The following is a 26725-nucleotide window of genomic DNA, read 5'->3' on the forward strand; positions in this document are numbered from 1 at the left end:
TCATGGCATCAAATCAAGAATCAATTCAAGAGTGTTTTATTGTCATACAGTGCCCTCCATAATGTTTGGGACAAAGACCCATCATTTAGTTATTTGCCTTTGTACTTCACAATTTGAGATTTGTAATAGAAAAAAAATCACGTGGTTAAAGTGCACATTGTCAGATTTTAAATAAAGGCCATTTTTACACAATTTGGTTTCACCATGTAGAAATTGCAGCCTTGTATATGTGCACTGCCACTGCCTGCACATGCGCACAACCACGGCCAACGCATCATTGGCTGTGTTTGTGCGCATGTGCCGCCCTGCACATGCGCACTGCCACGGCAACTGGTCGGCGCCGGGCACTTTTTCTCCCTCCCTTTGCATTGTGGGAGATCTGGCCGCCATTGCTGTCTGGTCATAGACACACTGAACTTTTATCTCATGTTCTGTATTATGTTTACATATTCTGTTTGTGCTGCAGCAAGCAAGAATTTCATTGTACTATCTGGGACACATGACAATAAAACTCTTGACTTGGACTGAAGTTAAAAAAGGGTCCTTGGGGGAAAAAAGAACTACCTTAAATTTAGTTGCGTCTGGTTCGGTGAAGACTGTTCCATGCTTTAATTGTGCTGAGGAACTCCATGGAGCAGCCAGTTACTCTGGAAAGAAGAAATTGGGTAACGTTTCGGGTAGAGACTCTTCATTAGATTTCCTCTGGTTTTAGTGTTTTTAGTTTAATTTAAAGATACAGTGTGGAAACAGGCCCTTAGGCCCACAGAGTCCACGCCAACCGCTGATCACCCGTACACTAGTTTTATCCTACGCATTAGCGACGTAAGTCAAGAGTGTTTTATTCTCACGTCCCAGTTAGAACAATGAAATCCTTACTTACAGCAGCACAACAGAATATGTAAACATAGTACTCTGAAAACAATGTTCTAAACGAGAAAACAAAATAGTGTATATATTTCTATATGAATATATAACTGTGTGTGTGTGTGTGTGTGTGTGTGGTATATATACCCACACACAATTTCCCTCCTGGGAATAATAAAGTTATATTGTATAGTATCATGTGTGTAGGAAGGAACTGCAGATGCTGGTTTAAACTGAAGATAGACACAAAAAGCTGAAGTAACTCAACAGGTCAGACCGAATCTCTGGACAAAAGGAAAATATTATGTTTTGGGTTGGGTCTGAAAAGGGTTCCTGCACACCTTTGGAATGTGGAAGGAAACAAGAGCACCCGGAGAAAACCCATGCGATCAAAGGGAAAAGGAGCAAACTCCATACAGACAGCACCCATATTCAGGATCAATTCCGGATCTCTGGCACTTTTAGGCAACAACTTTATGGCCAATGTACTGCCCCACAGTCTTGAACTGAATTAAAGCATACAGTAGCTGTAAAGGGGACATAGCATCACTTAGAGATTTAAGACTGAAAATGGATAGTTTCTTTTTTTTTAGTAATCAAAGTTATCAACGTATAGTTTTTTGTGGGTTGGAAAACAAAATATAGTGGCACAGCTGGTGGACTTGCTGCCTCACATGCCAGAGATCTGTGTTCGATCCTGTTCTCTGGCACTGTCTGTGTTGAATTTACACATTCTCCCTGCGTGTGGGTTTCCTCCCATATCCCATAGACACATTGGCTTTGTAGGTTAACTTGTCTCTGTAAAATTGCCCCTAATGTGTATGGAGTGGGTGAGGAAAGTGGGATAACAGAACTTGTGTGAATGGGTAGACAAGAATGCTGGAGAAAATCTGCGGGTGAGGCAGCATCTATGGAGCGAAGGAAATGGGCTACGTTTCGGGTCGAGACCCTTCAGACTGATGTGAGGGTGGGGGTGGGTGGGGGGGGGAAAGAAGAGGTAGAGACAGTGGGCTGAGGGAGAACTGGGAAGGAGAGGAGAAAACAGGAACTACCTGATATTGGAGGAATCAATGTTCATACTGCTGGGGTGTAAACTGCCCAAGCAAAATATGAGGTGCTGCTCCTCCAATTTACGGTAGGCCTCACTCTGGCCATGGAGGAGGCCCAGGACAGGAAGGTCGCATTCGGAATGGGAGGGGGAATTGAAGTACTGAGCCACCGGGAGATCAGGTTGGTTATTGCGAACCGAGCGGAGGTGTTTGGCAAAGTGATCGCCAAACCTACGCTTGGTCTCACTGATGTAGAGCAGCTGACACCTAGAGCAGCGGATGCAATAGATGAGGTTCGAGGAGGTGCAGGTGAACCTCTGCCACACCTGGAAAGACTGCTTGGGTTCTTGAATGGAGTCAAGGGGGAGGTAAAGCGACAAGTGTAGCATTTCCTGTGGTTGCAAGGGAAAGCGCCAGGAGAGGGGGTGGTTTGGGTGGGAAGGGCCGAACTGACCAGGGAGTTATGAAGGGAGGGGTCTCTGCGGAAAGCCGACGGGAGGAGATGGGAAGATGTGGCCAGTGGTGGGATCCCGTTGGTATACTAAGCTGGAGAAAATCAGCGGGTGAGGCAGCATCTATGGAGCGAAGGAATAAGTGACGTTTTGGGTCGAGACCCTTCTTCAGACTGATGTCGGGGGGTGGGGAGGAAGAGGCGGAGACAGTAGGCTGTGGGAGTGCTGGGAGTGGGAGGGGAAAGAGGGAGAAAGCAAGGACTACCTGAAATTGGAGAAGCCAATGTTCATACCGCTGGGGTGTAAACTAACAAGCAAAATATGAGGTGCTGTTCCTCCAAGGACAGAAAGGTCAGATTCTGAATGGGAGGGGGAGTTGAAGTGCTGAGCCATTGGGAGATCAGGTTGGTTATTGCAAACTGAGTGGAGATGTTGTGCGAAGCAATCGCCAAGCCTGTGCTTGGTCTCACCGAGGTTGATCATACGCTGAATAATCCAAGCAGATTTTTGTTTGGATGTGGAAAGAAATAATAGAAATTGCATTCATTGCAACGTGTAAAAGGAGTTAAGATACTGTATTGTAATTTTGCTGCATGTCATTGTGGTATATATCATGTCTTGATTGGTGAATATGTTTAGTTTGTGACTTTTTTTGAAGCAGAAATAATATGTGAATGCTTCATTGAGCATAATTCCGACTGGCAACTATGCACTTTGTCCGAGCACAGTATCGCCAGCGTCATGCAAGCCGTCTTAGATGGCCACATAATCTGTCATTTGGCAACCTAAAAAGCTCATTTGGCAACCTAAAAAAATAAGTGAGAGCCCTGCTAAGGTTTGGCTGATGTCTCTAACAGTTTTATTCTTGTTTCTCAGCCTCACAATGGCTTCTAGAGACTTACATTGGCACAATTTTGGTCCTCATGTTGATAAACAGCAATAAAAGTTTCCAAAGGTGATGGAAAGACTGGATGAAAGACTAAGTGATGAGAGCTCTCTTATACCTGCATTAAGGAGGCATTTAAACACACCTGAGCAATTACAAACGCTTGTGAAGCTATGTGCCCCAAACATTATGGTGTTTGGGACACATAATGTTTGGGACATTATGTGGGGGGGGGACTATTTATAAACATAGCTGTAATTTCTACATGGTGAAACCAAAATGTATAAAAATGGCCTTTAATAAAATCTGAAAATGTGCACTTAAAATCACATGTGATTTTTTTTCTATCACAACTCTCAAATTGTGGAGTACAGAGGCAAATAAATAAATGATGGGTCTTGGTCCCAAACATTATGGAGGCCACTGTATGTCCCGCAACTGAATAATAAAATTCTTACTGGTCCACAAAACCAGTCGTCATCGATAGGACCGAGATTCAAAAACTTCAAAGTCCTGGATGTCCATATCTCTGAAGATCTGAATAAATAGTAGTTCAAGGCTTTTTTAGAGGTTGTTGTGTGTAATAGGCTGATGGTTGTTGGGACGAGGCTGCTCCTGAACCTGCATGTTAGTTTTCAGACTCCTATGCCTTCTTCCCCGTGGCAGAGAGTGCGGCCAGGATGGTGGGAGTCTTTGGTGCTGGCTGCCTTTTTGAAGCAACGACTCAATGATGTGGGGAGATCATTACCCGTGATGGACTAGGCAGTGTTCATCACTTTTTTGCAATCTTCTTTGTTCCTGGGTATTTAATTTGACGAACCAAGCCATGTTGCAACCAGTCAATATGCTCTCGACACCTGTAGAAGTTCACAAGTGTATTTGTATACATACTGAATGTCTTCAAACTAAGGAACTAGAGGCTTTTTTGGAAGTTGATAGACTTTCTTTATGATTGCATTAATGTGCTGGGTTCAGGACAGATGTTCAAAAATATGCACACTCAGGGATTTGCAGTTTTTGACACTCCGTCCCGTCGATGAAGGCAGGTTTGTGGGCCTTCGACCTTCTTCCAAAGTCAACAATCAGTTCCTAGATTTTACTAATGTCTGAGAGCAAGACTGTTGGTCTGGCGCCATTTGGTCAGTTGGTCGATCTTCATTCTTTATTCTGACTCATCATCATCTGTAATTCAACAACGGTGGTGTCATCGGCGAGTTTGAAAATGAAGTTGGAACTGTGCCCGACTACACAGTCATGAGTGTAGAATGAATAGAGCAGGGGGCTCTGCAAGCAGCCTTGAAGTGCTCCTGTGCTGATAGTTATCAAGGATGAATTATTGCCGCCAGTCGTACAGATTATTGTCTATTGATGAGGAATTCGAGGATCCCATTGCAGAGGGATGCGCATAGACCCAGTTCAGTGAGCTTGGTAACCAGCTCGGAGGGGATGATTATGTTGAACATCGAGCTGCAGTCTATGAACAACAGCCTGATGTCACTTATTGTTTAAGTGGTCCAGTGCAGAGCCAGTTACATCGGTGGAAAGCCAATGAGATCGAATCCTCCGTTGATGTGGTTGTAGCGGTAGTCAAATTGTAGTGGGTCCAGGTTCTCGTTGAAGTAGTTGATATGCTCCATAACCTCTCAAAGCACTTCTTCACCATGGATGTTAGTGCCACCAGTTAGTAGTCATTGAGGCACGCCACCTTACTCTTAAAAGCCCGTGTTATTGATGCCCTTTTAAAGCAGGTGGTAACCACAGACCTCAGTAATGAGAGGTTGAAGATGTCTGCAGATACTCCAGCCAGTAGGTCTGCACAGGTTTTAAGAACCTGACCTGATATACCATCACGTCCTGACGTTTTCCCGAGGGTTCACTCTCCTGAAGATTCTTCTGGCCTCGGTGACTGTGATTGTAATACCATCGGGGGCCATATGGGGAAGACACATCAGCGTTCAGCATAGATGCATGAGAGGAAATCCCATAAATATACACAATTATAATAGGATGAGACGGGCCACATAGAGGGACAATGTTCCCTGCAGGCGGTGCAGGCATGTGCCGTGAGTAATTACTCAGGGTAGGCAGTCAGTCGGCTTGAAAAAAAACCTTAAATCACGCATGCGCAGATTGTTCTCATCTCCGTGAAAATAAAAAATGAAAATAAAGAAAGTAACAATTCAATTTACCCAAGGCTTCCAAATCTCCTTCATTCTGAATTACTGAATGGATGGGGGGTGGAGGGTGTCGGCAGGTGGATAGATGGTGGGAAAAATAGGAGCCCCTGGGACAAGTTGAATCAGTTGTGATCTTATTGAATGACAATAATGAATGAATTAATAATTAATTACTAATACTAATTCAAGGGACCAATTGGGGGGAGAGCTCCTTTCACAGCGTGTGGAGAGTCTGCCCAGGGGTAAAGAGGGGAGGACAGGAGCAGGAGGGGGTCGGGGATTATGCTAGTAATCCACCCACTAACCGCTGCCGCGGCGATTCGGGTGTGGTGCCACTGCAGAACTAGCTGCCATTTCAGTGCCTTCTGCCGGCCCGCTCACCTCTGCCAGTGCTCTCCGTCTGAACATCTCTTGCCGGCTTCGCTCATGTCAGCCGCTTCCCGCAAATCCTTAAATTCCCACAGCTGAGTATCCTCAATTGGTCCCTTGATCGTGCTGTCGGAATTTAAAGATTTGCTGGAAGAGGCTGACATAAGTGAGTGGCAAGAGGGAGGTTTTCAGACGGGGAGCACTGCCAGAGGTGAGCGGGGTGCTGGCAGAAGGCGCTGTCCGGTCCCGGCGGCCGCTTGCAGCCACCCGACCTACTTCTTCCCCCCTTCCCCCGGCCACAATGCGGTGGCTTGGAGCATCGCAAGTGGGTCAATGGCATGATCGCCGACCCCCTCCTTCTCAACACTCCTGCCCTCGCCGCAACTTTACCCCAAGCCACTCCCCACACGCTGTGAAAGGAACTCTTCCCACCCCGGGAAATACGGTATTTAAAAACATATAGCACCAAGAAATGTACTTACCACATCATCGGTACACGAACTCCCTTCTTTTTTTCCTAAGATACTCTTAAGATAATGGCAATTCATGTTTGAAAAACCTGCCAAGAAACTTGCGCTGTGCATGCGCAGTTGGATGCTGCGCATGCACAGTACTGCAAAGGCAGAATTTCAGCTGCACAGACATTCGCGTGTTACAGGTACTGCGGATAAATGGCACGGAGAATTATGCCTACCTAAGAGATCGATCTCTTAGATAGGCATAATTCTCCCATGCCTTTTCTATTTATATTTTATAACTAGATTGTGGGCCCCAGCTTCACACGGGAGGGCTGGTCCCCCAACACAATATTCCACCTCTTCACCAATTCCAAGATTGTTGGCCAGTGTTTGGGGGGGGGGGGAAGGGGACGACGACTTTCTGACAGAAAACTGCCAGAAATTCTGCCTAAAACAGGTGAGAGGCTGTGAGAAAGATGGGGGAAGAGGGTGGACAATGAATTTTAGACATTTTCACCGGAAGGAGCGTGATTGACAGGAGAGAGAATTTCACCATTTTTTAAACATTAATAAGTCTTTTATTTTTCATTGATGGGAAAGATCCTGTGGCCCTGACAACTGGAGGGGGACTCTGAGTAAGGTGGCCAATAATCGCAGTCGTAAGTGGTTGCGTTTTTTCTAAAATCAATATATAGTGCAAAAAGGAACTGGTCAAGTTTAGACTTTTAATTATATAGATTACCATTTTATAATTTTAGTCGGGGTAGGCAGTGCCTACCTTGCTTACTCTGATGGCACGTGCCTGGGGTGGTTAGTCCAGTATCAGGGTCGCAGCCCTGGAATAAGGGGCATGTTATTCAGAATAGATGCTGGTGAATTCTCTACCAAGATGGCACTGGAGGGTATATCTTTAAATATATTCAGAGAGGAAGTAGGTATCTCTATTTAACTAGAAGTCTCCGTCATGTTGAGCAGAAAGTTGGGGGTAAGGTCTTGAAGTGAATTCAGTCGTGTCTGGATTGAATGGCCTGCTCTTATTTTCTGTTTCTATGCAACCAACTATATTTCCTGTTTCATTTTAACTCTGTCCAAGATTTAGTTAACTTGGGTAGATGCATTTAAACTGTAATTTTCATTCACAACATTTGGGTCTTCGATAGATTAACATTTCTAATCTTTGACATTTTTACTTATACAGTAATCATTGGTCATTGACAACATAATTTTAGCTACTACTAGACCAAGTGCAGACCCATTGGGTCTGTTCCCCCAATGTACGGTTGCGGGGAGGGGGGGGCAGCATGTGGCGTCACACACACTAACTACCCCCCCCCCCCCCCCCCCCCGCATCAACTTCATGAATGAGTGAAATGAATGATTGAGTGAGTGAGTGAGTGAGTGTATGAGTGAATGATGAGTGATGAATGAATGAATGAATCAATGAATGAGTGAATGTACAGCCTCCAAATCTCATTTTTTCACATTAAAAAATGGGCGCAATTAAATTAATTAAAGTCCATACAGATTAATTTTCATAAATTCAAACTTTAGATCTTACCTTTCAGTTCCAGTTGATTCACAAAGTTTGACTGGTATCACAACTTTGTGTTGCAGCATCTCAGCAGCGACTTTGCATTCAGAACTTTCTTCCACTTCTATCCACTTAGCTGCCCATTCTTCAGACTTCTTAATGCTTTACTCACTAAATTCAATTACCCTGCTGCAAGTTTCCACAACATGTATTCCACAGAACTAGAAAGAACCTTCATCGGAATCTCCAGTAAAACAGGCATCAGTAGAAGCACTCTCAGCCATGTTGTGTGCTCCTTGCCTAGCTAGCCTGAAACAAAGCTCGTGATTGGCCAACTGGCGTCCGACTCAATGTTAAACGTGCTTTGATTGGACTAAAAATACCCGAAATGTTTCCGATTTTTCTCCAATTTAATAAAATTGTGCACGTTTTGTTCTTGACGAGTTTCAGGGATGATTTATATAATATTTTTACATAATATGTGAAAATTTCATGTAGTTCCGTGAGTTGGGTCACGAAATTGCACAAAAAAGATCCTCGGCCCACAGCATATTTGCACCAATTGTGAAGAAGCGATGGCTGAACTATGTAACATTATTAGGATGGCCTTGTCAATTTTTTTTCTTCTCCTCAGGAAGAAAGACGAAGGCAGAGGAACGCAGTTATCATTCAATCCTTCCTCCGTGGATATAGAGACCGAAAAGAGCAAGTATGTTCTAGAATTAATGAAATACCAGTCGGCTTGAAAAGACTTGGATGTTCAATATAAGGGTGCAGTCAGATCACTAATTTGTTGTAAAAAGCAATTAAAAAAAATAGATCAAGTTTTTAAAAGGTTAACCGGTTTTGAAATGCAGTATATGCTTTTTGGATAGAATACATTTTCAGTAAGAGGTTGTGCCAAAGGTAAAGTTTTTTTTAATCTTTGTGGCCATAGGTAGAATGTTTACTGTATGATTTGCCAGTCTGTCAGTGTTTTTACTGAAGATAGGGAGGCTGATTAAATATTTGGAAGTGGGCAGAAAAAAGGAAAATTGAATCTCAACAGATGTTCACATGAAGCAATGAATAGAAACATCATGTCATCTCGTTATAGTGGTTTCTCTTTTTCTGTAAATTGAATTCTAATTTTTAATATTTTGTTTGCAGCATTCGATACAACGAAGTGAATTTGATCACTACGTCTCCATTGCACAAGCAGGCGGACATTTTCCTATCAGTGATGGATTTAATTTGACTGTTTTAATAAGGAAGCTCTTATTTTTTTACAAACAAAATAACGATTTGGATAGATTGGTAAGTGAAAATATATCTCATTGCAATTGTATAGTTCCAAAGCAAGCAGTAAGAATTAATTCCATTTTAAAATAAAATCATTTTCTTGTCTTTTATACACATTCTTGGCTCTTTAACTCTCCATCCTCGCACTGTTACCGATGAGCAGTTGTGCAGCTTAACCCGGGTGGAGGTTACCATTTCAGATATCCAAGACATTTTATGTTACATAAACGTTGGAACTCAAAAATACAGTAATATATACAGTATATAGTAAAAATATAGAAAGCTAACACTCTTCCAACATAGTTATCATGCCTTGATTCCGTCAGGGAACCCTCTCTAAATTGCAGTACTCTCCTTTTCATGGCACAAGAGGCCTTTCACGAAGATATAAGCCTACATTGCTAAACTTTGTATTTTGAATCAGAAGGGATAGTGCTAGTGGCACAAAGAACAACAATTTAATTTCCAGGACAATATTGTCTAGCAATCCCTCTATGATGGTCTTTAAAGTTTATTATCTTCTTAACCTTTATAGAAATGGGCATAAAACTGAATGAGTAATGGGATTATTTATTATTAATGGGGGTATTTATTCATTTGATTGAACAGGCTGTCTGGCCCACTGGGTCCACGCTGACCATTGGTCACCCTTTCACACTAGTTCTATGTTTTTGCACTTTTGCATCCACTAGGGACAATATACAGAGGCCAATTAACCTACAAACCCACATGTCTTTGGGATGTGGGGGGAAACCAGAGCAATAGACAATAGGTGTACGAGTAGGCCATTCGGCCCTTCGAGCCAGCACCGCCATTCAATGTGATCATGGCTGATCATCTAGCACCTGGAGGAAACCCACGTGATCACAGTGAGAATGTATAAACTCCACACAGATAGCACTTGAGGTCAAAATTGCACACTGGCACTTGAGGCAGCAGCACTATCTCTGGCACTGTACCAGCAGCTCTACCAGCTGTGCCATGATACAGTTGCTTGTCGTAGCCAGAGTCATACATCATGGAAACAGACACGTTGGCCTACACCTCCATGACTACCTGTCAACATCCACTTGTATTAGACCTTGTAACAGTGTAACACAATTCTGCTCTGTGGGCTTGTTCCAGGGATACATGCCGTGTCAAACATCAACTGCTGCTGCAAAATGATCAACTTGGTAAAGGATGCACTTTGGCCTGACCAAATCATGTTAGTCTTCCAGCACAATGGGCTGTCTGCAATTAAATATTATGGACCACTGCCTGGTTAAGTCCAGGACTGTTTAGGAACGTACTAATGCAGCCACTGCAGAATCTGTGAGGAAGGTCCACAGTTTCCTGCTGAACTTGCAGATTGAGGGGCTTGAGCATATAGTTAAAATAAAATGTACTACATTTATAGCTCATGGAGTGTATGTGGAAATAAACCTGCTAATTTAAATCATGTAGCAAATGCATCCAATACTTGCAAGCTTTAAGATTTGTATATATTTAGTAAATATATTAAGAATGTATGTTGAATGCTGGCATGGCGGGTGACAGTGACATCTTGCGATGGTTTATGTCCGACACATGATATAAAGTGACTAATTTCCCCCTCTCTTTCAGACATGGATGTGTCAAAGTTTGGTTAAACACGGTAGTTTGTATGTGCAGCAGCTAATTGATTCTAATAAACAAATATGTTTATATCAAATAAAGTGCTTATTGGGTTTATGTTGCAGGTAAGCCTTTTTCATGACATTTATACCAGTGCTGTAATATCATTTGAAAGAGATTTTATTGGGGAACGTGCACTTTGGGGATGATATCTATGATGTCTATTGAATAAGTGGGAATCAAGTGTACTGAGAAAATATCTCTTGGTGTGTATCAGTTGGTAAATGTTGAGCATTTTATCCTGTTTTTAATTATTTTAATTGAAAAGCTTTGTTAAGGTATCATTAGCTGAAAGACAGTAAGAAACTTGAGCACCAAAAAAATGAACGTGGATCCCAAACTGAAAGTTTTAGGCATCAAAGTCCAATTCAAAATATGCATATAAATATAACAAATTGAAACATGTGTAGGTGATGTAGGCACTGAAGCACCATCGCTACTCTAATTGAGAAGCCATAAGTTGCGGCTGCTAAATGTTTTAAAAACTCATGATTCTGAAGATGTTCAGTTGATCAGACAGCATCAGTAAAGAGAGAAACTTTTAATATTTATCCTTTTGTGAGATTTTATTTAAAACCGTCCAAAATTCAAGTGGACCACATGCACTGATTTATTTTTCCCTCGTCTACTGATTTCTCCCTACCCCCCATGTACTCTGTTCGGTAAAGTCTCAAGAACTCCAGTCAATGTCAAATATCACTTCCCTGTCACACACTCTGTCATATTTCAAATTTCTTGCTGTCATATTTGTCATAGATTCCAGCATTTTCCAAACATTGATGTCATAACAGATCTGCACTTGCATATTATCTCTCTTCATTTCTTAAACACAGTGATCATATTTGCAGGTATCTATTCTGTGGGAACCATCCAGAATCTATGATGACACATGCATCAATTTTGTTTGTTCTTTCAAACCTTGGGGTTCTTGATTATTAAGTCCTTAGGATTTATTAATTTCCAGTGTTCAATAGCTTTGCTCATAATCTATTTCTTTACAAATATTAATTCATTTTATTGCCTTGTTTGGTTCATTAGTATTTCTATACCCAGCTAATTTGGTCCTTACACAATCAGAATTTCTAAAGTTCAGATGGAAAAGACTGGTTTCAGATTTAATCCTATTAAACCAATTTAGATATGAATATAGAAGTATTTACGTTTCGCCATAACTTGAATGGCCTGTTTATTTATAATGTCTAGACTTGCCCTTGAATGATAGCTATTGCTTGAAGAATGGTTGATGTCTGTGGATCTATGTCGCAACAAGGAATCAAAGCCATAGTTGAATAAGCTTTTTTCAAAACAAATAATTTGAGTCAAAGTTTCCAAAATGTTTTGGTTATAAAGCTTATCAACTAAATGGTAACTAATAATGCAGATAATATTTTTTTCGTATTATTAATTGTTTTAGAAAGTAATGTAACTATGCAACAACTTCATTTCATATTGTTTCTAAATTAAATATGTGAAATTATTGATGGTGCCCGAACTGTGAGCTCCCAAAGTTTGTTGATCAAGGAATTGTTCCATTAATTTGGAAAATTGCAGACCACTGTACTATTTAAGAAAGTGAGAGGAAGTTCAAGAAGTTATAAACAAATTATTTTAGCCCCCATTCTAAGAAATTGAAGACTTGGAATGAGGTTAAAAAGACAAACACGTTTTAAGTTTCACTTAATCAGAGTTTAGTTTATATATACACCATGGAAGCAGCCCTTCAGCTCACCTAGCCTACGTCGGCCATCAATCACCCTTTTGTACTAGTTCTATGATATCCCATTTTCTTATCTACTTACACACAAGGGATAGAAACATAGAAACATAGAGAAAATAGGTGCAGGAGTAGGCCATTTGGCCCTTCGAGCCTGCACCGCCATTCAATATGATCATGGCTGATCATCCAACTCAGTATCCTGTTCCTGCCTTCTCTCCATACCCCCTGATCCCTTTAGCCACAAGGGCCACATCTAACTCCCTCTTAAACATAGCCAATGAACTGGCCTCAACTACCTTCTGTGGCAGAGAATTCCAGAGATTCACCACTCTCTGTGTGAAAAAAGTTTTCCTCATCTCGGTTCTAAAAGATTTCCCCCTTATTCTTAAACTTTGACCCCTTGTTCTGGACTTCCCCAACATCGGGAACAATCTTCCTGCATCTAGCCTGTTCAACCCCTTAAGAATTTTGTAAGTTTCTATAAGATCCCCCCTCAATCTTCTAAATTCTAGCGAGTACAAACCGAGTCTATCCAGTCTTTCTTCATATGAAAGTCCTGACATCCCAGGAATCAGTCTGGTGAACCTTCTCTGTACTCCCTCTACGACAAGAATGTCTTTCCTTTACAATGACCAATTAACCTACAAACCTGCATGTCTTTGGGACATGGGAGGAAACTATAGCACTTGAAGGAAACCCACACGGGAAAACATGCAAATTCTGCACACAGCACCCAAGGTCAGGTTTTAACCCAGGACTTTGGCGCGGTGAGGCAGCAACTCTACCAGCTGTGCCACTATGCTGCCATTATTAAGAATTAGCATTATTTTGTCGGGTGTTGATTTTGCTTGGCAGATCTGTTTTAATAATCTGCTGAAAGTATAAATGTTATGCGAACTTATGGAGGACATTTAACAAGCCTCTCATGACCAATTCTTGGCTAAAGTTGAAGCACATGGTTAAAAAAAGGCAAATTGTTGACAGGTTAGGAAATTGTTTGATTTGCAGCAGACAATTTTGATCATTGCCTGTTTATTGGTACAATATAACTTGTAGTTTTACAGAGAATTATGTTTGGAGCTCAATTATTGACAAAGATTATTAGATGGGGAGCTCTGTAGCTGTGATATTATGAAATGTCATTTAAAGTAATGTACTATTCTGGTTTTATAGATTACTGAAGAGCTGTAACAATGAGTCTTTGAATGTTACTGTGCCTTTGCGGATGTTGGAGATTTTTTCCTCAGAAAAAACATATTTGCCCGTTATACAGGATGTTAACAGTGTAACATCGATAGTTGAACAAATTTTGCACTACATGGTTCAGAAAGGTTAGTAACTTCTAATAACCAATACAATAAATACATCAATGATTTTTAAATGTTGGAGGCCCTTTTAGTTACTTGCTTGGTCTCAGGATAAAAATGAAAATTGGAACAACTACTGTTACAATGCTATTTGAAGTCTCAATATTCGTGAATATAGCAAATGGAGTCAGCTACATCTGGGAAACGTTTGTTGCTTTAACCGTTTAAATCCATGTTGTGGCGGCACTGGGTGATCGGCCACGCACTGTACATAACCTTCAGCTCTTTGGGGGGGGTCACATGTCCCGGTGACGAGAGATAGGGGTCACGGTTTGGTCGCGGGTGCCCCTTGGGAGTATATAAGGGTTAACCGCGCGCACACAGTGTTGGTGAGTGAGGAGAATTAGTGTAGTAATAGAGAATCAGTATTTCGGCAAACTTCATGTCTGCCTCGATCTTTAACGGACAACTCCGCATCCGCTACATTTTGTGACCCCCGACATCCAGAATATATATTATGGAAGAAAAATGCTCCCCGCCAAAACCAAACCCTTCGCCGCAGACGATGACCAGGCCCAACCCAGTGCCGTCGCCCTGAAGCTGCCGACCTTCTGGACCACCCAGCCGCAGGTCTGGTTCCAGCAGGCCGAATCCCACAGCTGGACAACGACAAACTCCAGCTTGCAAAGGCGGAGTTCCAAAAGATGGAAGCAATGCAAATTGACCGGCGATCAAACTGCCCATCGGCCTCCCCTTTGCACGTGGTGCCGAAGGTCTCCGGCATCTGGAGTCCTTGTGGCAACTACCGCCGCCTGATTGAAGCTACGATTGCAGACCAGTACCCCGTCCCACACATTCAGAACTTCTCTGCCCATCCAGCTGGAGCTAAATTCTTCTCCAAAATCGGCCTGGTCAGGGGGTACAATCAGATCCCTGTGGGACTGGAGGATGTGCCCAAAACGGCTATCATCACCCCCTTCAGTGCTTTTCGAATTTGTGCGTATGCCCGTCGGCCTTAAGAACAAAGCACAGGCATTCCAACGCCTGATAGACACTGTGGGACAGGGGCTGGATTTTGTCTTCATTTATCTGTATGACATCCTGGTGATGAGTCATTCACGGCAGGAACATTGCGCCCACCTCCAGTTATTGTGCCAGTGCCTGAGGGAGTTTGGGTTGGTATTAAACCCGGACAAGTGCCAGTTCGGCTTTCGGGCCATCGACTTCTTGGGCCATCGTGTGATGCAGAACGGTGCGGAGCCTCTAGCAGACAGGGTTGAGGCCATTCTCCAGTTTCCACGGCTATCCACAGTGCGAGGCTTGCAGGGATTCGTCGGAATGATGCAGCTCTACCACTGATTTGTGCTGGCGATGGCGAGAATACTGCAACCGCTATTTCAACTGTTGTCAGGCAAACGGCGGGACAGGCAGGGGACTCACGTTGCCATGGCAGCCTTCGAGGGGGCGAAAGAGGCATTGGCTCGGGCGACGATGCTGGTACATCCGCGGCTAGATGCCCCTACAGCACAAACTGTGGAGGCCTCGGACTCTGCGGTTGGTGGTGTATTGGAGCAGTTTGTAGACGGTCACTGGCGGCCTCTCGCTCTTTTCAGCCGCCAACTCAACCCGGCGGAGCATAAATACAGCACGTTCGACCGGGAACTGCTCGCTTCATACCTGGTAGTGAGGCATTTCCGTTATTTCCTGGAGGGCCACAACTTCGTTGCGTTTGCTGACCATAAGCCCCTCAATTTTGCCTTTACCAAGGTGGCCGACCCTTGGTCCGCTCGGCAGCAGTGCCACCTCACCGCTATTTACGAGTTCATGGCGGACATCCGAGAAAATTAACCTGGTCGCGGACGCCTTGTCCCGCCCGGCTGTTATGGCCGTTCTCGACGCGTCCCCAGGAATCGATTACTCTGCTTTGGCAGCGGCACAGCTAGCGGACGAGCAGATGAGGGCGTACCGAACAGAGCTGGTGATCGAGCTGCTGACAGCAGTAGATGTACTTTTAGTAACATCCACCTAAGGAGTTCCTTCCCTGCTCTCATGGTTCTGAATGATTTTTTAAAAAACCTGGGAAGCTTTTGCAAACTCTGCAACTATGATTGAGCACGCCCAGGAGTGACAGAGGTCACGCTTATGTTAATATTAACCTTTTTTTCACCCAGTTTTATTCCACCAAGGAGGTCTTACCTTCCACTACCTGCAACCACCTTCAACTAGCATCGCAACCGGCTTCGACTAAAAAATGACCGATTTTTAAAACGGCAACCTATTTTTAGTCGAGGCCGTTTTTGAATTTTTTGAAATAATCGCCGGAACATAGAAAAAACGGAAACCACTTTTGACCATTAGGGAGACTGACAAAAACCTACGGGAACCGCACGGAAAGTCTCCAGAGGTTTCCGTTCAGGTTCCCTAAGTGGGACGGGCATTACTATAGCATTTTGTATCTATAGACTGTGGTGGAGGCAGCTTTAGGCACACTGGCCTTAATGAATAATGGCATTGAGTATAGAACTGGGATGTCATGTTAAACCTGCTGTAGGAAAGAATTCATGGGAGAGTTAGGGCTGTCTGAAGGACTTTATTCCTTGGACTGCAGAAAAGTGAGGGATGATCTTATCAATGAGTATAAAGTCATGTGGGACATGTAAAATGGATGAATGAACACAGTTTTTTCTCCCAGGATTGGGGTATCAAGAAGTGGAGGCAAAGTTCTGGAGGACTGGAGAGTAGGCAATGTTGTTACTTTGTTTAAAAAGGGACGTAGAAATAACCAAGCAAATTAAAGGCACACATCAGTTGTTCAGCTGCTTTGGAGAAGATTATTTGGGATAGGATTTCCCCTCATTTGGAAGAGAATGGACTGATGGGGGATAGTCAGTACGGCTTTGTCTTTAGTTGGTCAGATCTTACAAACTTGATTTGAGTTGTTGAGGAGGTGACAAAGGTGATTAATGAGAATAGGGCAGCGTATGCTGTCTACATAGATTTTAGTAAGACATTTGATAAAGTCCCTCATGGTATGATAATCCATAGATTTAAGATACATGGGGTCTATGGTGATATGTTTGTTTGGATTCAGAACTGTCTTACTCATAGAGGGTTGTGGTGCAAGTGTGCTATTCTGGCTGGAGGTCTGCGACCAGTGAAGTTTCACACAAATCTGCACTGGGATCTCTGTGATATCTACATTTCCGCCACTTCATATATGTGTTTGTTAGTATGTTTGCTGGTGAAACCAAGATTGGTGGAGTTGCATGTAGTGAGGAAGGTTGTCAAAGTATGCACTGAGATAGAGATCAGATCCAGAAAATGCAAATGAAGTTTAACCGAGCAAATGTGAGGTGTTGCACTTTGCGAGGTTGAATATGAGTATGTAGTAAATGGCAAGTAATTAAACAGTGTTGATGTAATTCAACAGCATTTATTTTTCCAGATGTAACGTTGTGTTTTGATTTTTGTTGTTGTTGCAGGGTACTATAAATCACTTTACATGCTGATGAATCATAGGCTTCCATCAAGTTTAGAATATTCTGATGTTTCACGGGCTTCACGTGTTCCACTTGCAATTACACTGTTAGAGAATTTTCTGAAGCCACTGCACTTTCAATATGCCTCGTGCCCTGAAGGTTCAAGGTGAGAGGAAAATATCAAATAATGGTTAACTGATTGATGATACTGCGATGCTTTTTAAATTAAAATAATTTCTGTGTATTAGACGTCTTTATAATGTGTCCTGTTGCTGCTACAATGCAGTGTATCATAGTTTATGTCAAATGCATATTTGGGTTTTTTCATGTCAAGTTCATTTTTTAATTGTTTACTAGCAATGAACTAACCTAACCAAGTAACTAAGCATGTTGATGAGGGTAGATGATAGTCAACATGGACTTTAATAAGGATTTTGACAAGTCCTACTAGTGAGGATGGTTCAAAAGGTGAAAAAACAAGATTCATAGTAGTAGGTATGTTACAAAACGTACCTGAATCGTGGCTAAGCATCTGCCCCTCCCCTTGTGTGTGATTTTGGAGCTGTTTGGAGGGGGCGGGTTTAAAACCCGATTTTTACTAGGCTGTTCCAATCGCAGATGTTCAGCCTAGTAAATCATTAACGGAGAATCGCTGCAAGACCCGTCCCAAAAGCTATTCTTAGTTTTATAGGCCTCGAAGAGTAGATATAATAAATTTAAAAGCTCTCGTTCAGTTCGCAAGCTCTGGCATCCCCAGGGTTTTATAAAGCAAACAATTAAAGGTATGTACCTTATTTTTACATTAAATGGGGCATGTATATAACCCTATAATTATAATTTTCTATAGCGAATAGCTCATTTTGGGCTTTTTATATCCCCCAGTATTTTTCTCGGCATTTGAGGGCACTAATCCAGCGTGATGTCAACATTCTAAACCTGCGCGTTCCACATGAACCCACTAGAAAACCGATTTAAATGGGCATTTATTTACAGCAATTGAACACTAAATTCCTTCCATTTGGCCTATAAATTAATGTAAATTAGATATAAAAATCATGTTATATTGTGAATTATTTGTGAATAATCTTTGGACACTTAGGCTATTTAAAAATGTTAATCTTTCCTTAAGAAATGTGCGTTTGACTATCTAAGATCACAGCTTTTTTGTAATGCCCATTGAAAATCAATAGGGAACAAGATGCTAATTTCCGAGTATGAAAATGGTCATAACTTTTTTAATACTTGAGATATGAAAGTGAATTTGGTGTCAAATTAAACTTATTGTTATGCTTTATCTGATGGGATAAATTGCAGACTTGATTTTTTAAATCTCAAAATTTTGTAACATTGCTAATAGTAGTTTGGCAAATTGGATCCAAAATTGGGTTGGTGGTAGATGATGGCAAAATATTGTTTTATGATTGGGACCAAGCTCTAAAAAAATATTTTTTTAGTGGATTCTATAGTGCAATTCTATCAAAGTGATCACCCCCATCCTTATTTCTGAGTTCCACCGATATAGCATCTCTAGATTGTTCCATAGGTCTAAGTGCGGCCTAAATGGCATCCCCAATCAAAGGAACAAGTCCTCCTCTCTCACCCCCAGCTCTATCACAGCTGCAGTGTACTCTGAAACGTTGAGCTGCCAATCCCTCTGTAAAAGGGATTGAGTTGCCAATCCTATGTTCTGCAAAAACTATAATATTACATTTGATTCTGACCACGCTCTGAATTTATCTGTCTTCCGTCATGCTTCTATTTTAAAAAAAAAGTAGTTTCAGACTTTCCTGCTCCTGTCTGCGCTGCCTTCTGAACTTGCTCAGTTCATCTCTTTTATCTGTCTCAACTTACTCATCTGCCACGCTGTAGCCTTAGCTTCCATCCCCCTCGTCCTGCCAGGTTATCCCTCCCAAGCTGCTCGAGCAAATCGCCCCGCCGAGATATTGGTTCCCACACCAATTCAGGTGCAACCTATTCCTTACGTACAGGTCACCTTAGTCCCATAAGAGACAGCAATGGATGAAAAACCTAAATCCTTTCCTCTTGCAGCAACTCATTAGTGCCACATTCATCTGCTCTAACCTCTCATACCATCCTTCCCTGCACATAGAAATTAAGTGCAGGAGTAGGCCATTCGGCCCTTCAAGCCTCCATGGCAATGGAAGTAATCCAGAATTTGTAACGCTCAATATCCAGCTTTTTATCCATCTGCCTAACTCCCTATGTTCAATCCGCAGGACTTTGTCTTTTTCTACCTTTATAATGTTAAATAGATTGGGAGGAGAGAGGAGCATTTAGTTTATCTTTTTTGAGCCCTTTAAATTCATTAAAAGGTGGATTGTGTGTACTTTCATGTCATAATTTATTTTGCGATTTGCAGTGTAATTTATAAACTGCCAACTTGCTCTTACTTGAAAATCATGAGTATACTTGTTCACACAGGCATCAGGTTTTTGCTATATTGGCAAAAGAGTTTTTCACTGCACCATTCACAGACCAGATCTTCAACTTCCTTGTTCCGGCACTTTCTGCTGCAAGGATTTCGTTTCCTTATGTACCTTTCTTAACCGCACTGTTAATACCGAAGACAACCTCGTCAGTGGGACTCGCTTATACCAGGGATATGGCACCTTGGCTTCTTTACTTCGTTCTTGCTGTTGGAGAACCACAGATAGGTATGTTTTCTGTTGCCCTTTTTGTTAGCACATAGAAGTTGCATCTTATACTACTATGATTTGCAATTAGAATTTTAAATCTTTCTCTAAAAATTGATTGCGAGTGCTGCATCTCACTCATTGTTATATCATAGTATTTAAGTGACAAAATATACTAAAGTAAGCTGACTTTGGTATATTTTGGTTGCTTTATTTGTACTTGGTCCTCAGCAAATCTTTGTTTCTCTATCGGGTGTGATTTTGCTGTCTGAGCATTGGGCTACTTGCAGTGGTGTTCTGCGTTAATGTACTTTTGGTGTTTGAGGTACATCAATCTTGCATTTTATGTACTCCCTCATTTAGCAATTCTGTCTGAGGAAGGCATGCTTGTTTATCTGAGGATGCTGCAGATTCTTTTACCACAGTTACCCGTCTCCTTGACTGGGACAAATGGCAGAGAAATTGGGAGCGACTCGGAGAACGAAGAGGAGGAGGAGCGTAAGATGATAACCAACAAGGTAAGAGGAACATGTAATTGCTTTTGTTTTTTTTCCAGCTGCATTTAAAATTATTTATTTTAAATGTGTACATTTTCTTGAAAGTAATTTGCAAAGATTCTTAGTAGGATTTATTTGATCTTGTTGATGTTAACGTTATGGGTTGTGCTCATTTTATAGATTAAAAGCTATGTTCAGTAACTTCTTGTGGGCTATTGAGAATTTTCTTTGGTCAAACTAATTGAAACTTATTTTTGACCCCTCTCAACCTGGCCACAAACTGTTTGAATCACTTCCCTCTGGAAGGAGATTCTGGACTGTCAAAGCTGCCACAGCCAGACATAAAAAAATGATTTTTCCACGAGTAGTAGCTCTACTCAATAACCAAAAACTTGTAGCTTCCTTTTGCTCTGGTATTTTATTTAATTCACGTGTTTAATCGATAATGTTTTATTATTAATGTTTATGTGTCATTCCTAACTGTCACTGTAACTTGTTGTAACTTGTGGGCGGAGCACCAAGACAAATTCCTTGTATGTGAATACTTGGCCAATAAACTTATTAATCAATTAATTGGTTAATAAACAAATACATTAATTAATTGAGTGATAAATTAATTAATTTATTTTCTCGTCATCAATTAATTGATATTCAAACCTTCTTAAAGCATCATGGTACCTTATCCAACGTCTCTGATCATGTGCAATTACAAAATGTGATGAGTTAACAAGATTTTTAATTATGCCTTGATTATATTTCAAGTAGGTATGAAAATGACTTCTTAGTTTTAAAAATGTCCAAATCAGACATTTGTATCATGATCATTTCTGATTCTGCAACTTGTTCATGGTCTTGAACTTTGTTCGTTATTGAAGAGTGATACACTTCCATCCTCTCCCTGTAAACCGTATGTTCATCTAAAGCCTCTTGAAAACCAATATCATATCTGATTCCATCACTACCCCTGGCAGTGACATGCCCCGCATATCTCCTTTAAGCATTATTCCAATAAAGTCTGTCATTTTCATGTCAGCATTTTATCACCCTTTTAGTTTATCGACAAATTTCATTTCTAATCTTTCCTTTTTTGCACTATCCCTTTAAAAATTGTGATTTATTTTGGTCATGGTGCTGCTATTCAAATACTTCTAATTAATTGATTATTTTGTATAACATGTGTGCACAGTAAATATAGAGTTTAGACTTTAGAGATACAGCATGGAAACAGGCCCTTGCCACCACCGAGTCTGCGCCGACTCGCGACCACCCCTTACACTAGCACTATCCTACACACCAGGGACAATTTACAGAAGCCAATTAATCTACAAACCTGTATGTCTTTGGAGTGTGGGAAGAAACCAGAATAGTCGGATATAACCTACACAGTCAGAGGGAGAACTTATAAACTCTGAACAGTCAGCTCCTCTAGTCAGAATCGAACACTGGTCACTGACGCTGTAGGGCAGCAATTCCACCGCTGCGCCACTGTGCTGCCCTGAACTTGTACTCTGTTCTGTTTAAAGGGCAATGGTAGAATTTCGGTGAATTTAATTACTGCCGAGTGTCTCAAGAAGCTGGACACTAAACAACAAACAAATGCCTTGCTAAACCTGGTTTGGAGGGAATCTGTAAGTGAAGATGTTTTCACTATGATGGCGTCCATCTGTCACACACTGATGGTACAACACAGAATGATGGTTCCAAAAATCAGGTAGGTGGGTTACCACAGAAGAATTAATTTCTTAAATAATTATACTTGGGAAAGTTACTTTTTGAGGTGAAATGGTCTGAAAATGGTCAAAAGCAGCTCTGAAAATGAAGTCGTGCAGATATTGAAAATATTGACAATTTTCCTTAATATGGACATGAACTAAAATATATTTGAGATCTCCCAATTTTGATTTTGCCTCGGAGGAAGTTTCTTGGCTTCAAAAATGCAACAGGTTTCCGTCAAAGTATTCCTTCCATGTTATCATCTGAACAGCGGGTAGTAAGATTCTAATTTGAGAGATGTGCAGGATGTTTTGCATTTGTTAAGTGAAAATTGAACAAAAATGGAGGTAAGATTTTTAAAATAAAGCGATGGAGACAAAAGATGCAAACAGTCCATTTATCCATCTGTAAGCACGTTAAAATTGGAGGCATAGCTTTTGTCAGCAGTAGAGTGTCTATGCACAGACACAACATGGAGATGTACGAATACTGTGACACACACATCGATTAATTTCAAATCATAGGAGTTCATATACCTTAATAGTTCATTGCCTGCAGTAATCATTGAATCGTTAAAGACCAGAAGAAACCATTCAACTAATCAAGTCTTCAAGTGTGAACTTCAGGGGCCAATTTAATTTAGTTTTAGTTTAGTTTAGTTTTGTCACGTGCACTGAGGTACAGTGAAAAACTTTTTGTTGCGTGCTATCCAGTCAGCAAAACGACTACACATGATTACAATCAAGCCGTCCACTGTGTATTGATACGGGATAAAGGGAAGAGCGTTTTGTGCACGTTAAAGTCCAGTCAAATCCAATTAAAGACAGTCTGACGGTGGCTCATGAAGTAGATGGTAAGTCAAGACCACTCTCTAGTTGGTGATGGGATGGATCAGTTGCCTGACAACAGCTGGGAAGAAATTATTCCTGCATCTGGAGGGATACATTTAGACATTTCAGTACCTCTTGTCTGATGGGAGAGCGGAGAAGAGGAAGTGGCCAGGGTGAGACTCATCCTTGATTATGCTGGTGGCCTTACTTCCTACTGCAAAATAATGACTTTTTTTGTGCTGTTTCTCCATATCTTACGATACTTTTTAAAACTACTTTGGCAGAGCCTGTTAAATTAGATTTTATGGAATAATGTCGATCGTGGAAAATTGACATAAATGTAAAAAATCTTTTTATACTACTTTATACTACCTGATATTGCTTCACTGCAGTATTGGCCTGTGCTGAATGCTCATCCTTGGAATTAAGTACAACAATTGGAAGCAAGTGTCTGTTATTTATCCTTTTATGTCTGTTCAAAGAGATCATGACTGATCCATTACTTAAGTGACACTTAGCAGGGCTAACCTCATCCCTTAATTCCCATAATATACAAAATACTATTGATCTTTATTGTGCTCATCAACTGAGCCTCGGAGTTCATCAGGCGGAGGCCCAATTCAACCTGCGGGGCATCACAGTCGATGCCACCCGTTTCTATTACCTGGTGGGGGCCCTCGACCAGGACACGGTTGAAGAGGTCACAGACTTCCTCGCAGCTCCCCCGGCCACTGAGAAATACCTCGGCCTTAAGGAGCTCCTGCTCCAGATTTATGGACTCAGCAGGATGGAGCATGCTGCCAGGCTACTGCATATGGAGGGCCTAGGCGACCGACTGCCATCAAGCCTCTTAAAAGAGATGGTTGCGCTCCTGGATGGGCACACACCATGCATAATGTTTGAATATACATACCTCCATCTTCTGCCAGCCTACATCCGTCTGCAGCTCATGGACATCTCCTTCGCCGACACCAGGGTCCACTGATGGCGTGCCCTGATGACGTCAACGCGCTGGCCGTCGTCAGACACTGGGACGCGCTGTGGACGGTGCGCCCTGATGACGTCAACGTGCTGGCCGGCGGCAGGCGCAGTGATGACGTCACCCCGGCAGCTCCCGATTTCCTCCGGTGGGAGTTGTGGAAGGAGTGACAGCTCCATCCCGGAGGCCTGTAAGATCGCCCCCCGCCGCCGTGTCGGGTACTGCACCTGCAGTCCAGCGCCAGCAAGCTCCAAGTGCCACCAGCAGGAAGCGCTGGTGCTACTACCATCAGCGCTGGGGTGCTGCAGCACGGCAATGCCGCCAGCCGTGCACGTCCCGGGAAATGCCTGGGCCGGCTGCCAATAATCCCCGCGGCGGCCGGCCAGATTCACCGCTTCTTCGCCTGGGATCGGCGCACCGGGACCCGCTTCCTCGTCGATACCTGGGCGGAGCTGAGCGTCCTGCCCACTTCGCTGGCCGACATTCGTTCCGGTAAGCGGGGGCCTGTCCTCACCGCGGCGAACGGCAGCCCCATCCGCACGTATGGGGCGCGCATGGTCCCGATTGTGTTCGGCTCCTGCCATTTCTCATGGCGGTTCACCATTGCTGATGTGTCCCAGTCATTGCTCGGGGCCGACTTCCTCCGGGCGCATTCCCTCCTGGTGGACGTCAGGCGTCAGCGCTTGGTCAACGCCGCTACGATGGAGCTGATCACTTACGTTTGGATCAGCCGGTGGGACACCTCCTGTCGTCCGTGGATTCCCGCTTCGCTCGGATCTTGGCCGCCCGGATATCCTGACCCCACAGTTTCGGTCATCGACCACCAGTCACGGAGTGGTACATTTTATACAGACTACTGGCCCACCTATCCACGCACGAGCACGCCGACTGCCGCCGGATAAACTGCGTCTGGCAGGGCTGGAATTCCGCACGATGGAGTCCTTGGGGATCGTTCGCCCTTCAGGCAGCCCATGGGCGTCCCCACTCCACTTGTTCCCTAAGGCAAGCGGGGGCTGGCGACCTTGCAGGGATTGCCGGCGGCTAAATGCCGCAACAACTGCGGATCGATACCCCGTACCCCACATCCAGGACTTCACCGCCCATTTGGCTGGGGCTACTATATTCTCCAAAGTGGATCTGGTACGTGGTTATAACCAGATCCCGGTCCATCCGGAGGATGTACCCAAGACGGCGATCATCACGCCGTTCGGCCTATCTGAATTCACATGGATGCCATTCGGCCTCAAGAACGTTGCACAGGCTTTTCAATGCTTGATGGGTGGGGTGTGTCGCAACCTCGAGTTTGTGTTCGTTTACCTAGACGACATCCTGGTGGCCATCCACTCGCAGCAAGAGCACTGCGCCCACCTCCGGCAGCTCTGTCAACGGGTCAGCGAGCATGGCTTGGCTATCAACCTCGCCAAGTGCCGTTTTGTGTAACTAAAATCGACTTCCTCGGCCACTGCGTGACTTCGCAAGGCGCGGTTCCCCTGCCGCACAGGGTCGACGCCATCCGTCGGTTTCACCACGGTGCGCGGCGTGCAGGAGTTTGTCGGGATTGTGGCATTTTACCATTGTTTCGTGCCATCCGCGACCCACATCATGCGGCCGTTGTATCAACTTCTGGTGGGTGGGCAGCATAAGAACGTCGAGTGGACCCACGAGGCAGTGGCAGCATTTGGCGGCGTGAAGGAGGCCCTTGTTCGGGCCGTACTGCTGATGCACCCGTGGGAAGATGCCCCGACTGCTCTCACGGTGGATGCCTCGGAGTCGGCGGTTGGTGCCGTACTGGAGCAACTGACGGGCAGAGGTTGGCGGCCATGTCCGTGCGCCTCTCCAGGAGTTCGGTCTACCTCACCGGCGATTCAACCATCTCCACGTGGACATTGTGGGGCCTCTTCCGCTGTCCCGGGGCATCACCCACCTCCTCACGTTGGTGGACCGCTTCACGCGGTGGCCAGAGGCCATACCGTTGGCGGATACTTCAACGGCTACATGCGCTTGTGCGTTGTCCGCGCACTGGATTGCTCGCTTTGGCGTGCCGGCGCACATATCCCCGGACCGGGGGCCACAGTTCACCTCCGAGCTGTGGTCGGCCATGGCTCGCTTGCTCGGGGTGCGGCTGCACCACACCACGGCTTATCACCGCAAGCTAACGGTCCAGTGGAGAGGTTCCACCGGCAGCTCAAGACTCTCCTGCCCGGACTGGATGGACGAGTTGCCGTGGGTCATGCTGGGCATTCGGACTGCTCCTAATGAGGACTTGGCCTCATCATCAGCGGAGCTCGTGTATGGGTCGCCGCTCACGGTGCCCGGGAAGTTCGTGCTGTCGGCGCCGAGGCAGCAGGGAACGCCCGCATCCACCTTAAAGCGCCTTCGCGAGGGAGTTGGCAGGCTTGCACCCGTCCCGACGTCCCGCCATGAGACATTTCGCCCGCATGTGCCATCGGCCCTCCGGGACTGCCCGTACGTCTTCCTGCGCCGCGATGCCCACCGGCGCCACTCCAGAGTCCGTACGAGGGCCCATACCGGGTGCTGGAACACGGGCAGACGACGTTTGTGCTGGACATGGGGGGCCGGCCGGAGGCCGTGTCGATTGACCGGTTGAAGCCGGCGCACCTGGACATTTGGCGCAACCTCGCCCTTCAAGGCTCCCTCCACCTGTCACTCCACCTGTCCTCCCGCCAGTCCCTCGACCTAACCCTCCACCTGTCCCTCCAGCTGTGCCTCCGCCAGCCCCCCGATCAGCTGACTTCCGCACACGGGCCGGCCGGGTCGTGCGCCCGCCGGTGCGTTTCGTGCCTTGGGTTCTGGGGGGGGGGGGGG

The 26725-nt window shown here is 44.0% G+C and overlaps 1 protein-coding gene across 2 annotated transcripts in view; it reads left to right on the forward strand.

Annotated features, from left to right (window-relative positions):
• Window positions 1-26725, forward strand: part of ube3c (ubiquitin protein ligase E3C) — a 139715-nt gene that overhangs the window by 12480 nt on the left and 100510 nt on the right. For both annotated transcript variants that reach the window (XM_055664478.1, XM_055664488.1), the window contains exons 4-11: window positions 8421-8495; window positions 8936-9082; window positions 10673-10788; window positions 13614-13771; window positions 17230-17392; window positions 19669-19901; window positions 20244-20398; window positions 21901-22088. In XM_055664478.1, coding sequence (XP_055520453.1) covers window positions 8421-8495; window positions 8936-9082; window positions 10673-10788; window positions 13614-13771; window positions 17230-17392; window positions 19669-19901; window positions 20244-20398; window positions 21901-22088 — 1235 coding nt within the window. The remainder of the gene's footprint in view (window positions 1-8420; window positions 8496-8935; window positions 9083-10672; window positions 10789-13613; window positions 13772-17229; window positions 17393-19668; window positions 19902-20243; window positions 20399-21900; window positions 22089-26725) is intronic.

The sequence above is a fragment of the Leucoraja erinacea genome, chromosome 2, assembly GCF_028641065.1.
Source record: "Leucoraja erinacea ecotype New England chromosome 2, Leri_hhj_1, whole genome shotgun sequence".
In the NCBI taxonomy this organism is placed as follows: Eukaryota; Metazoa; Chordata; class Chondrichthyes; order Rajiformes; family Rajidae; genus Leucoraja; species Leucoraja erinaceus.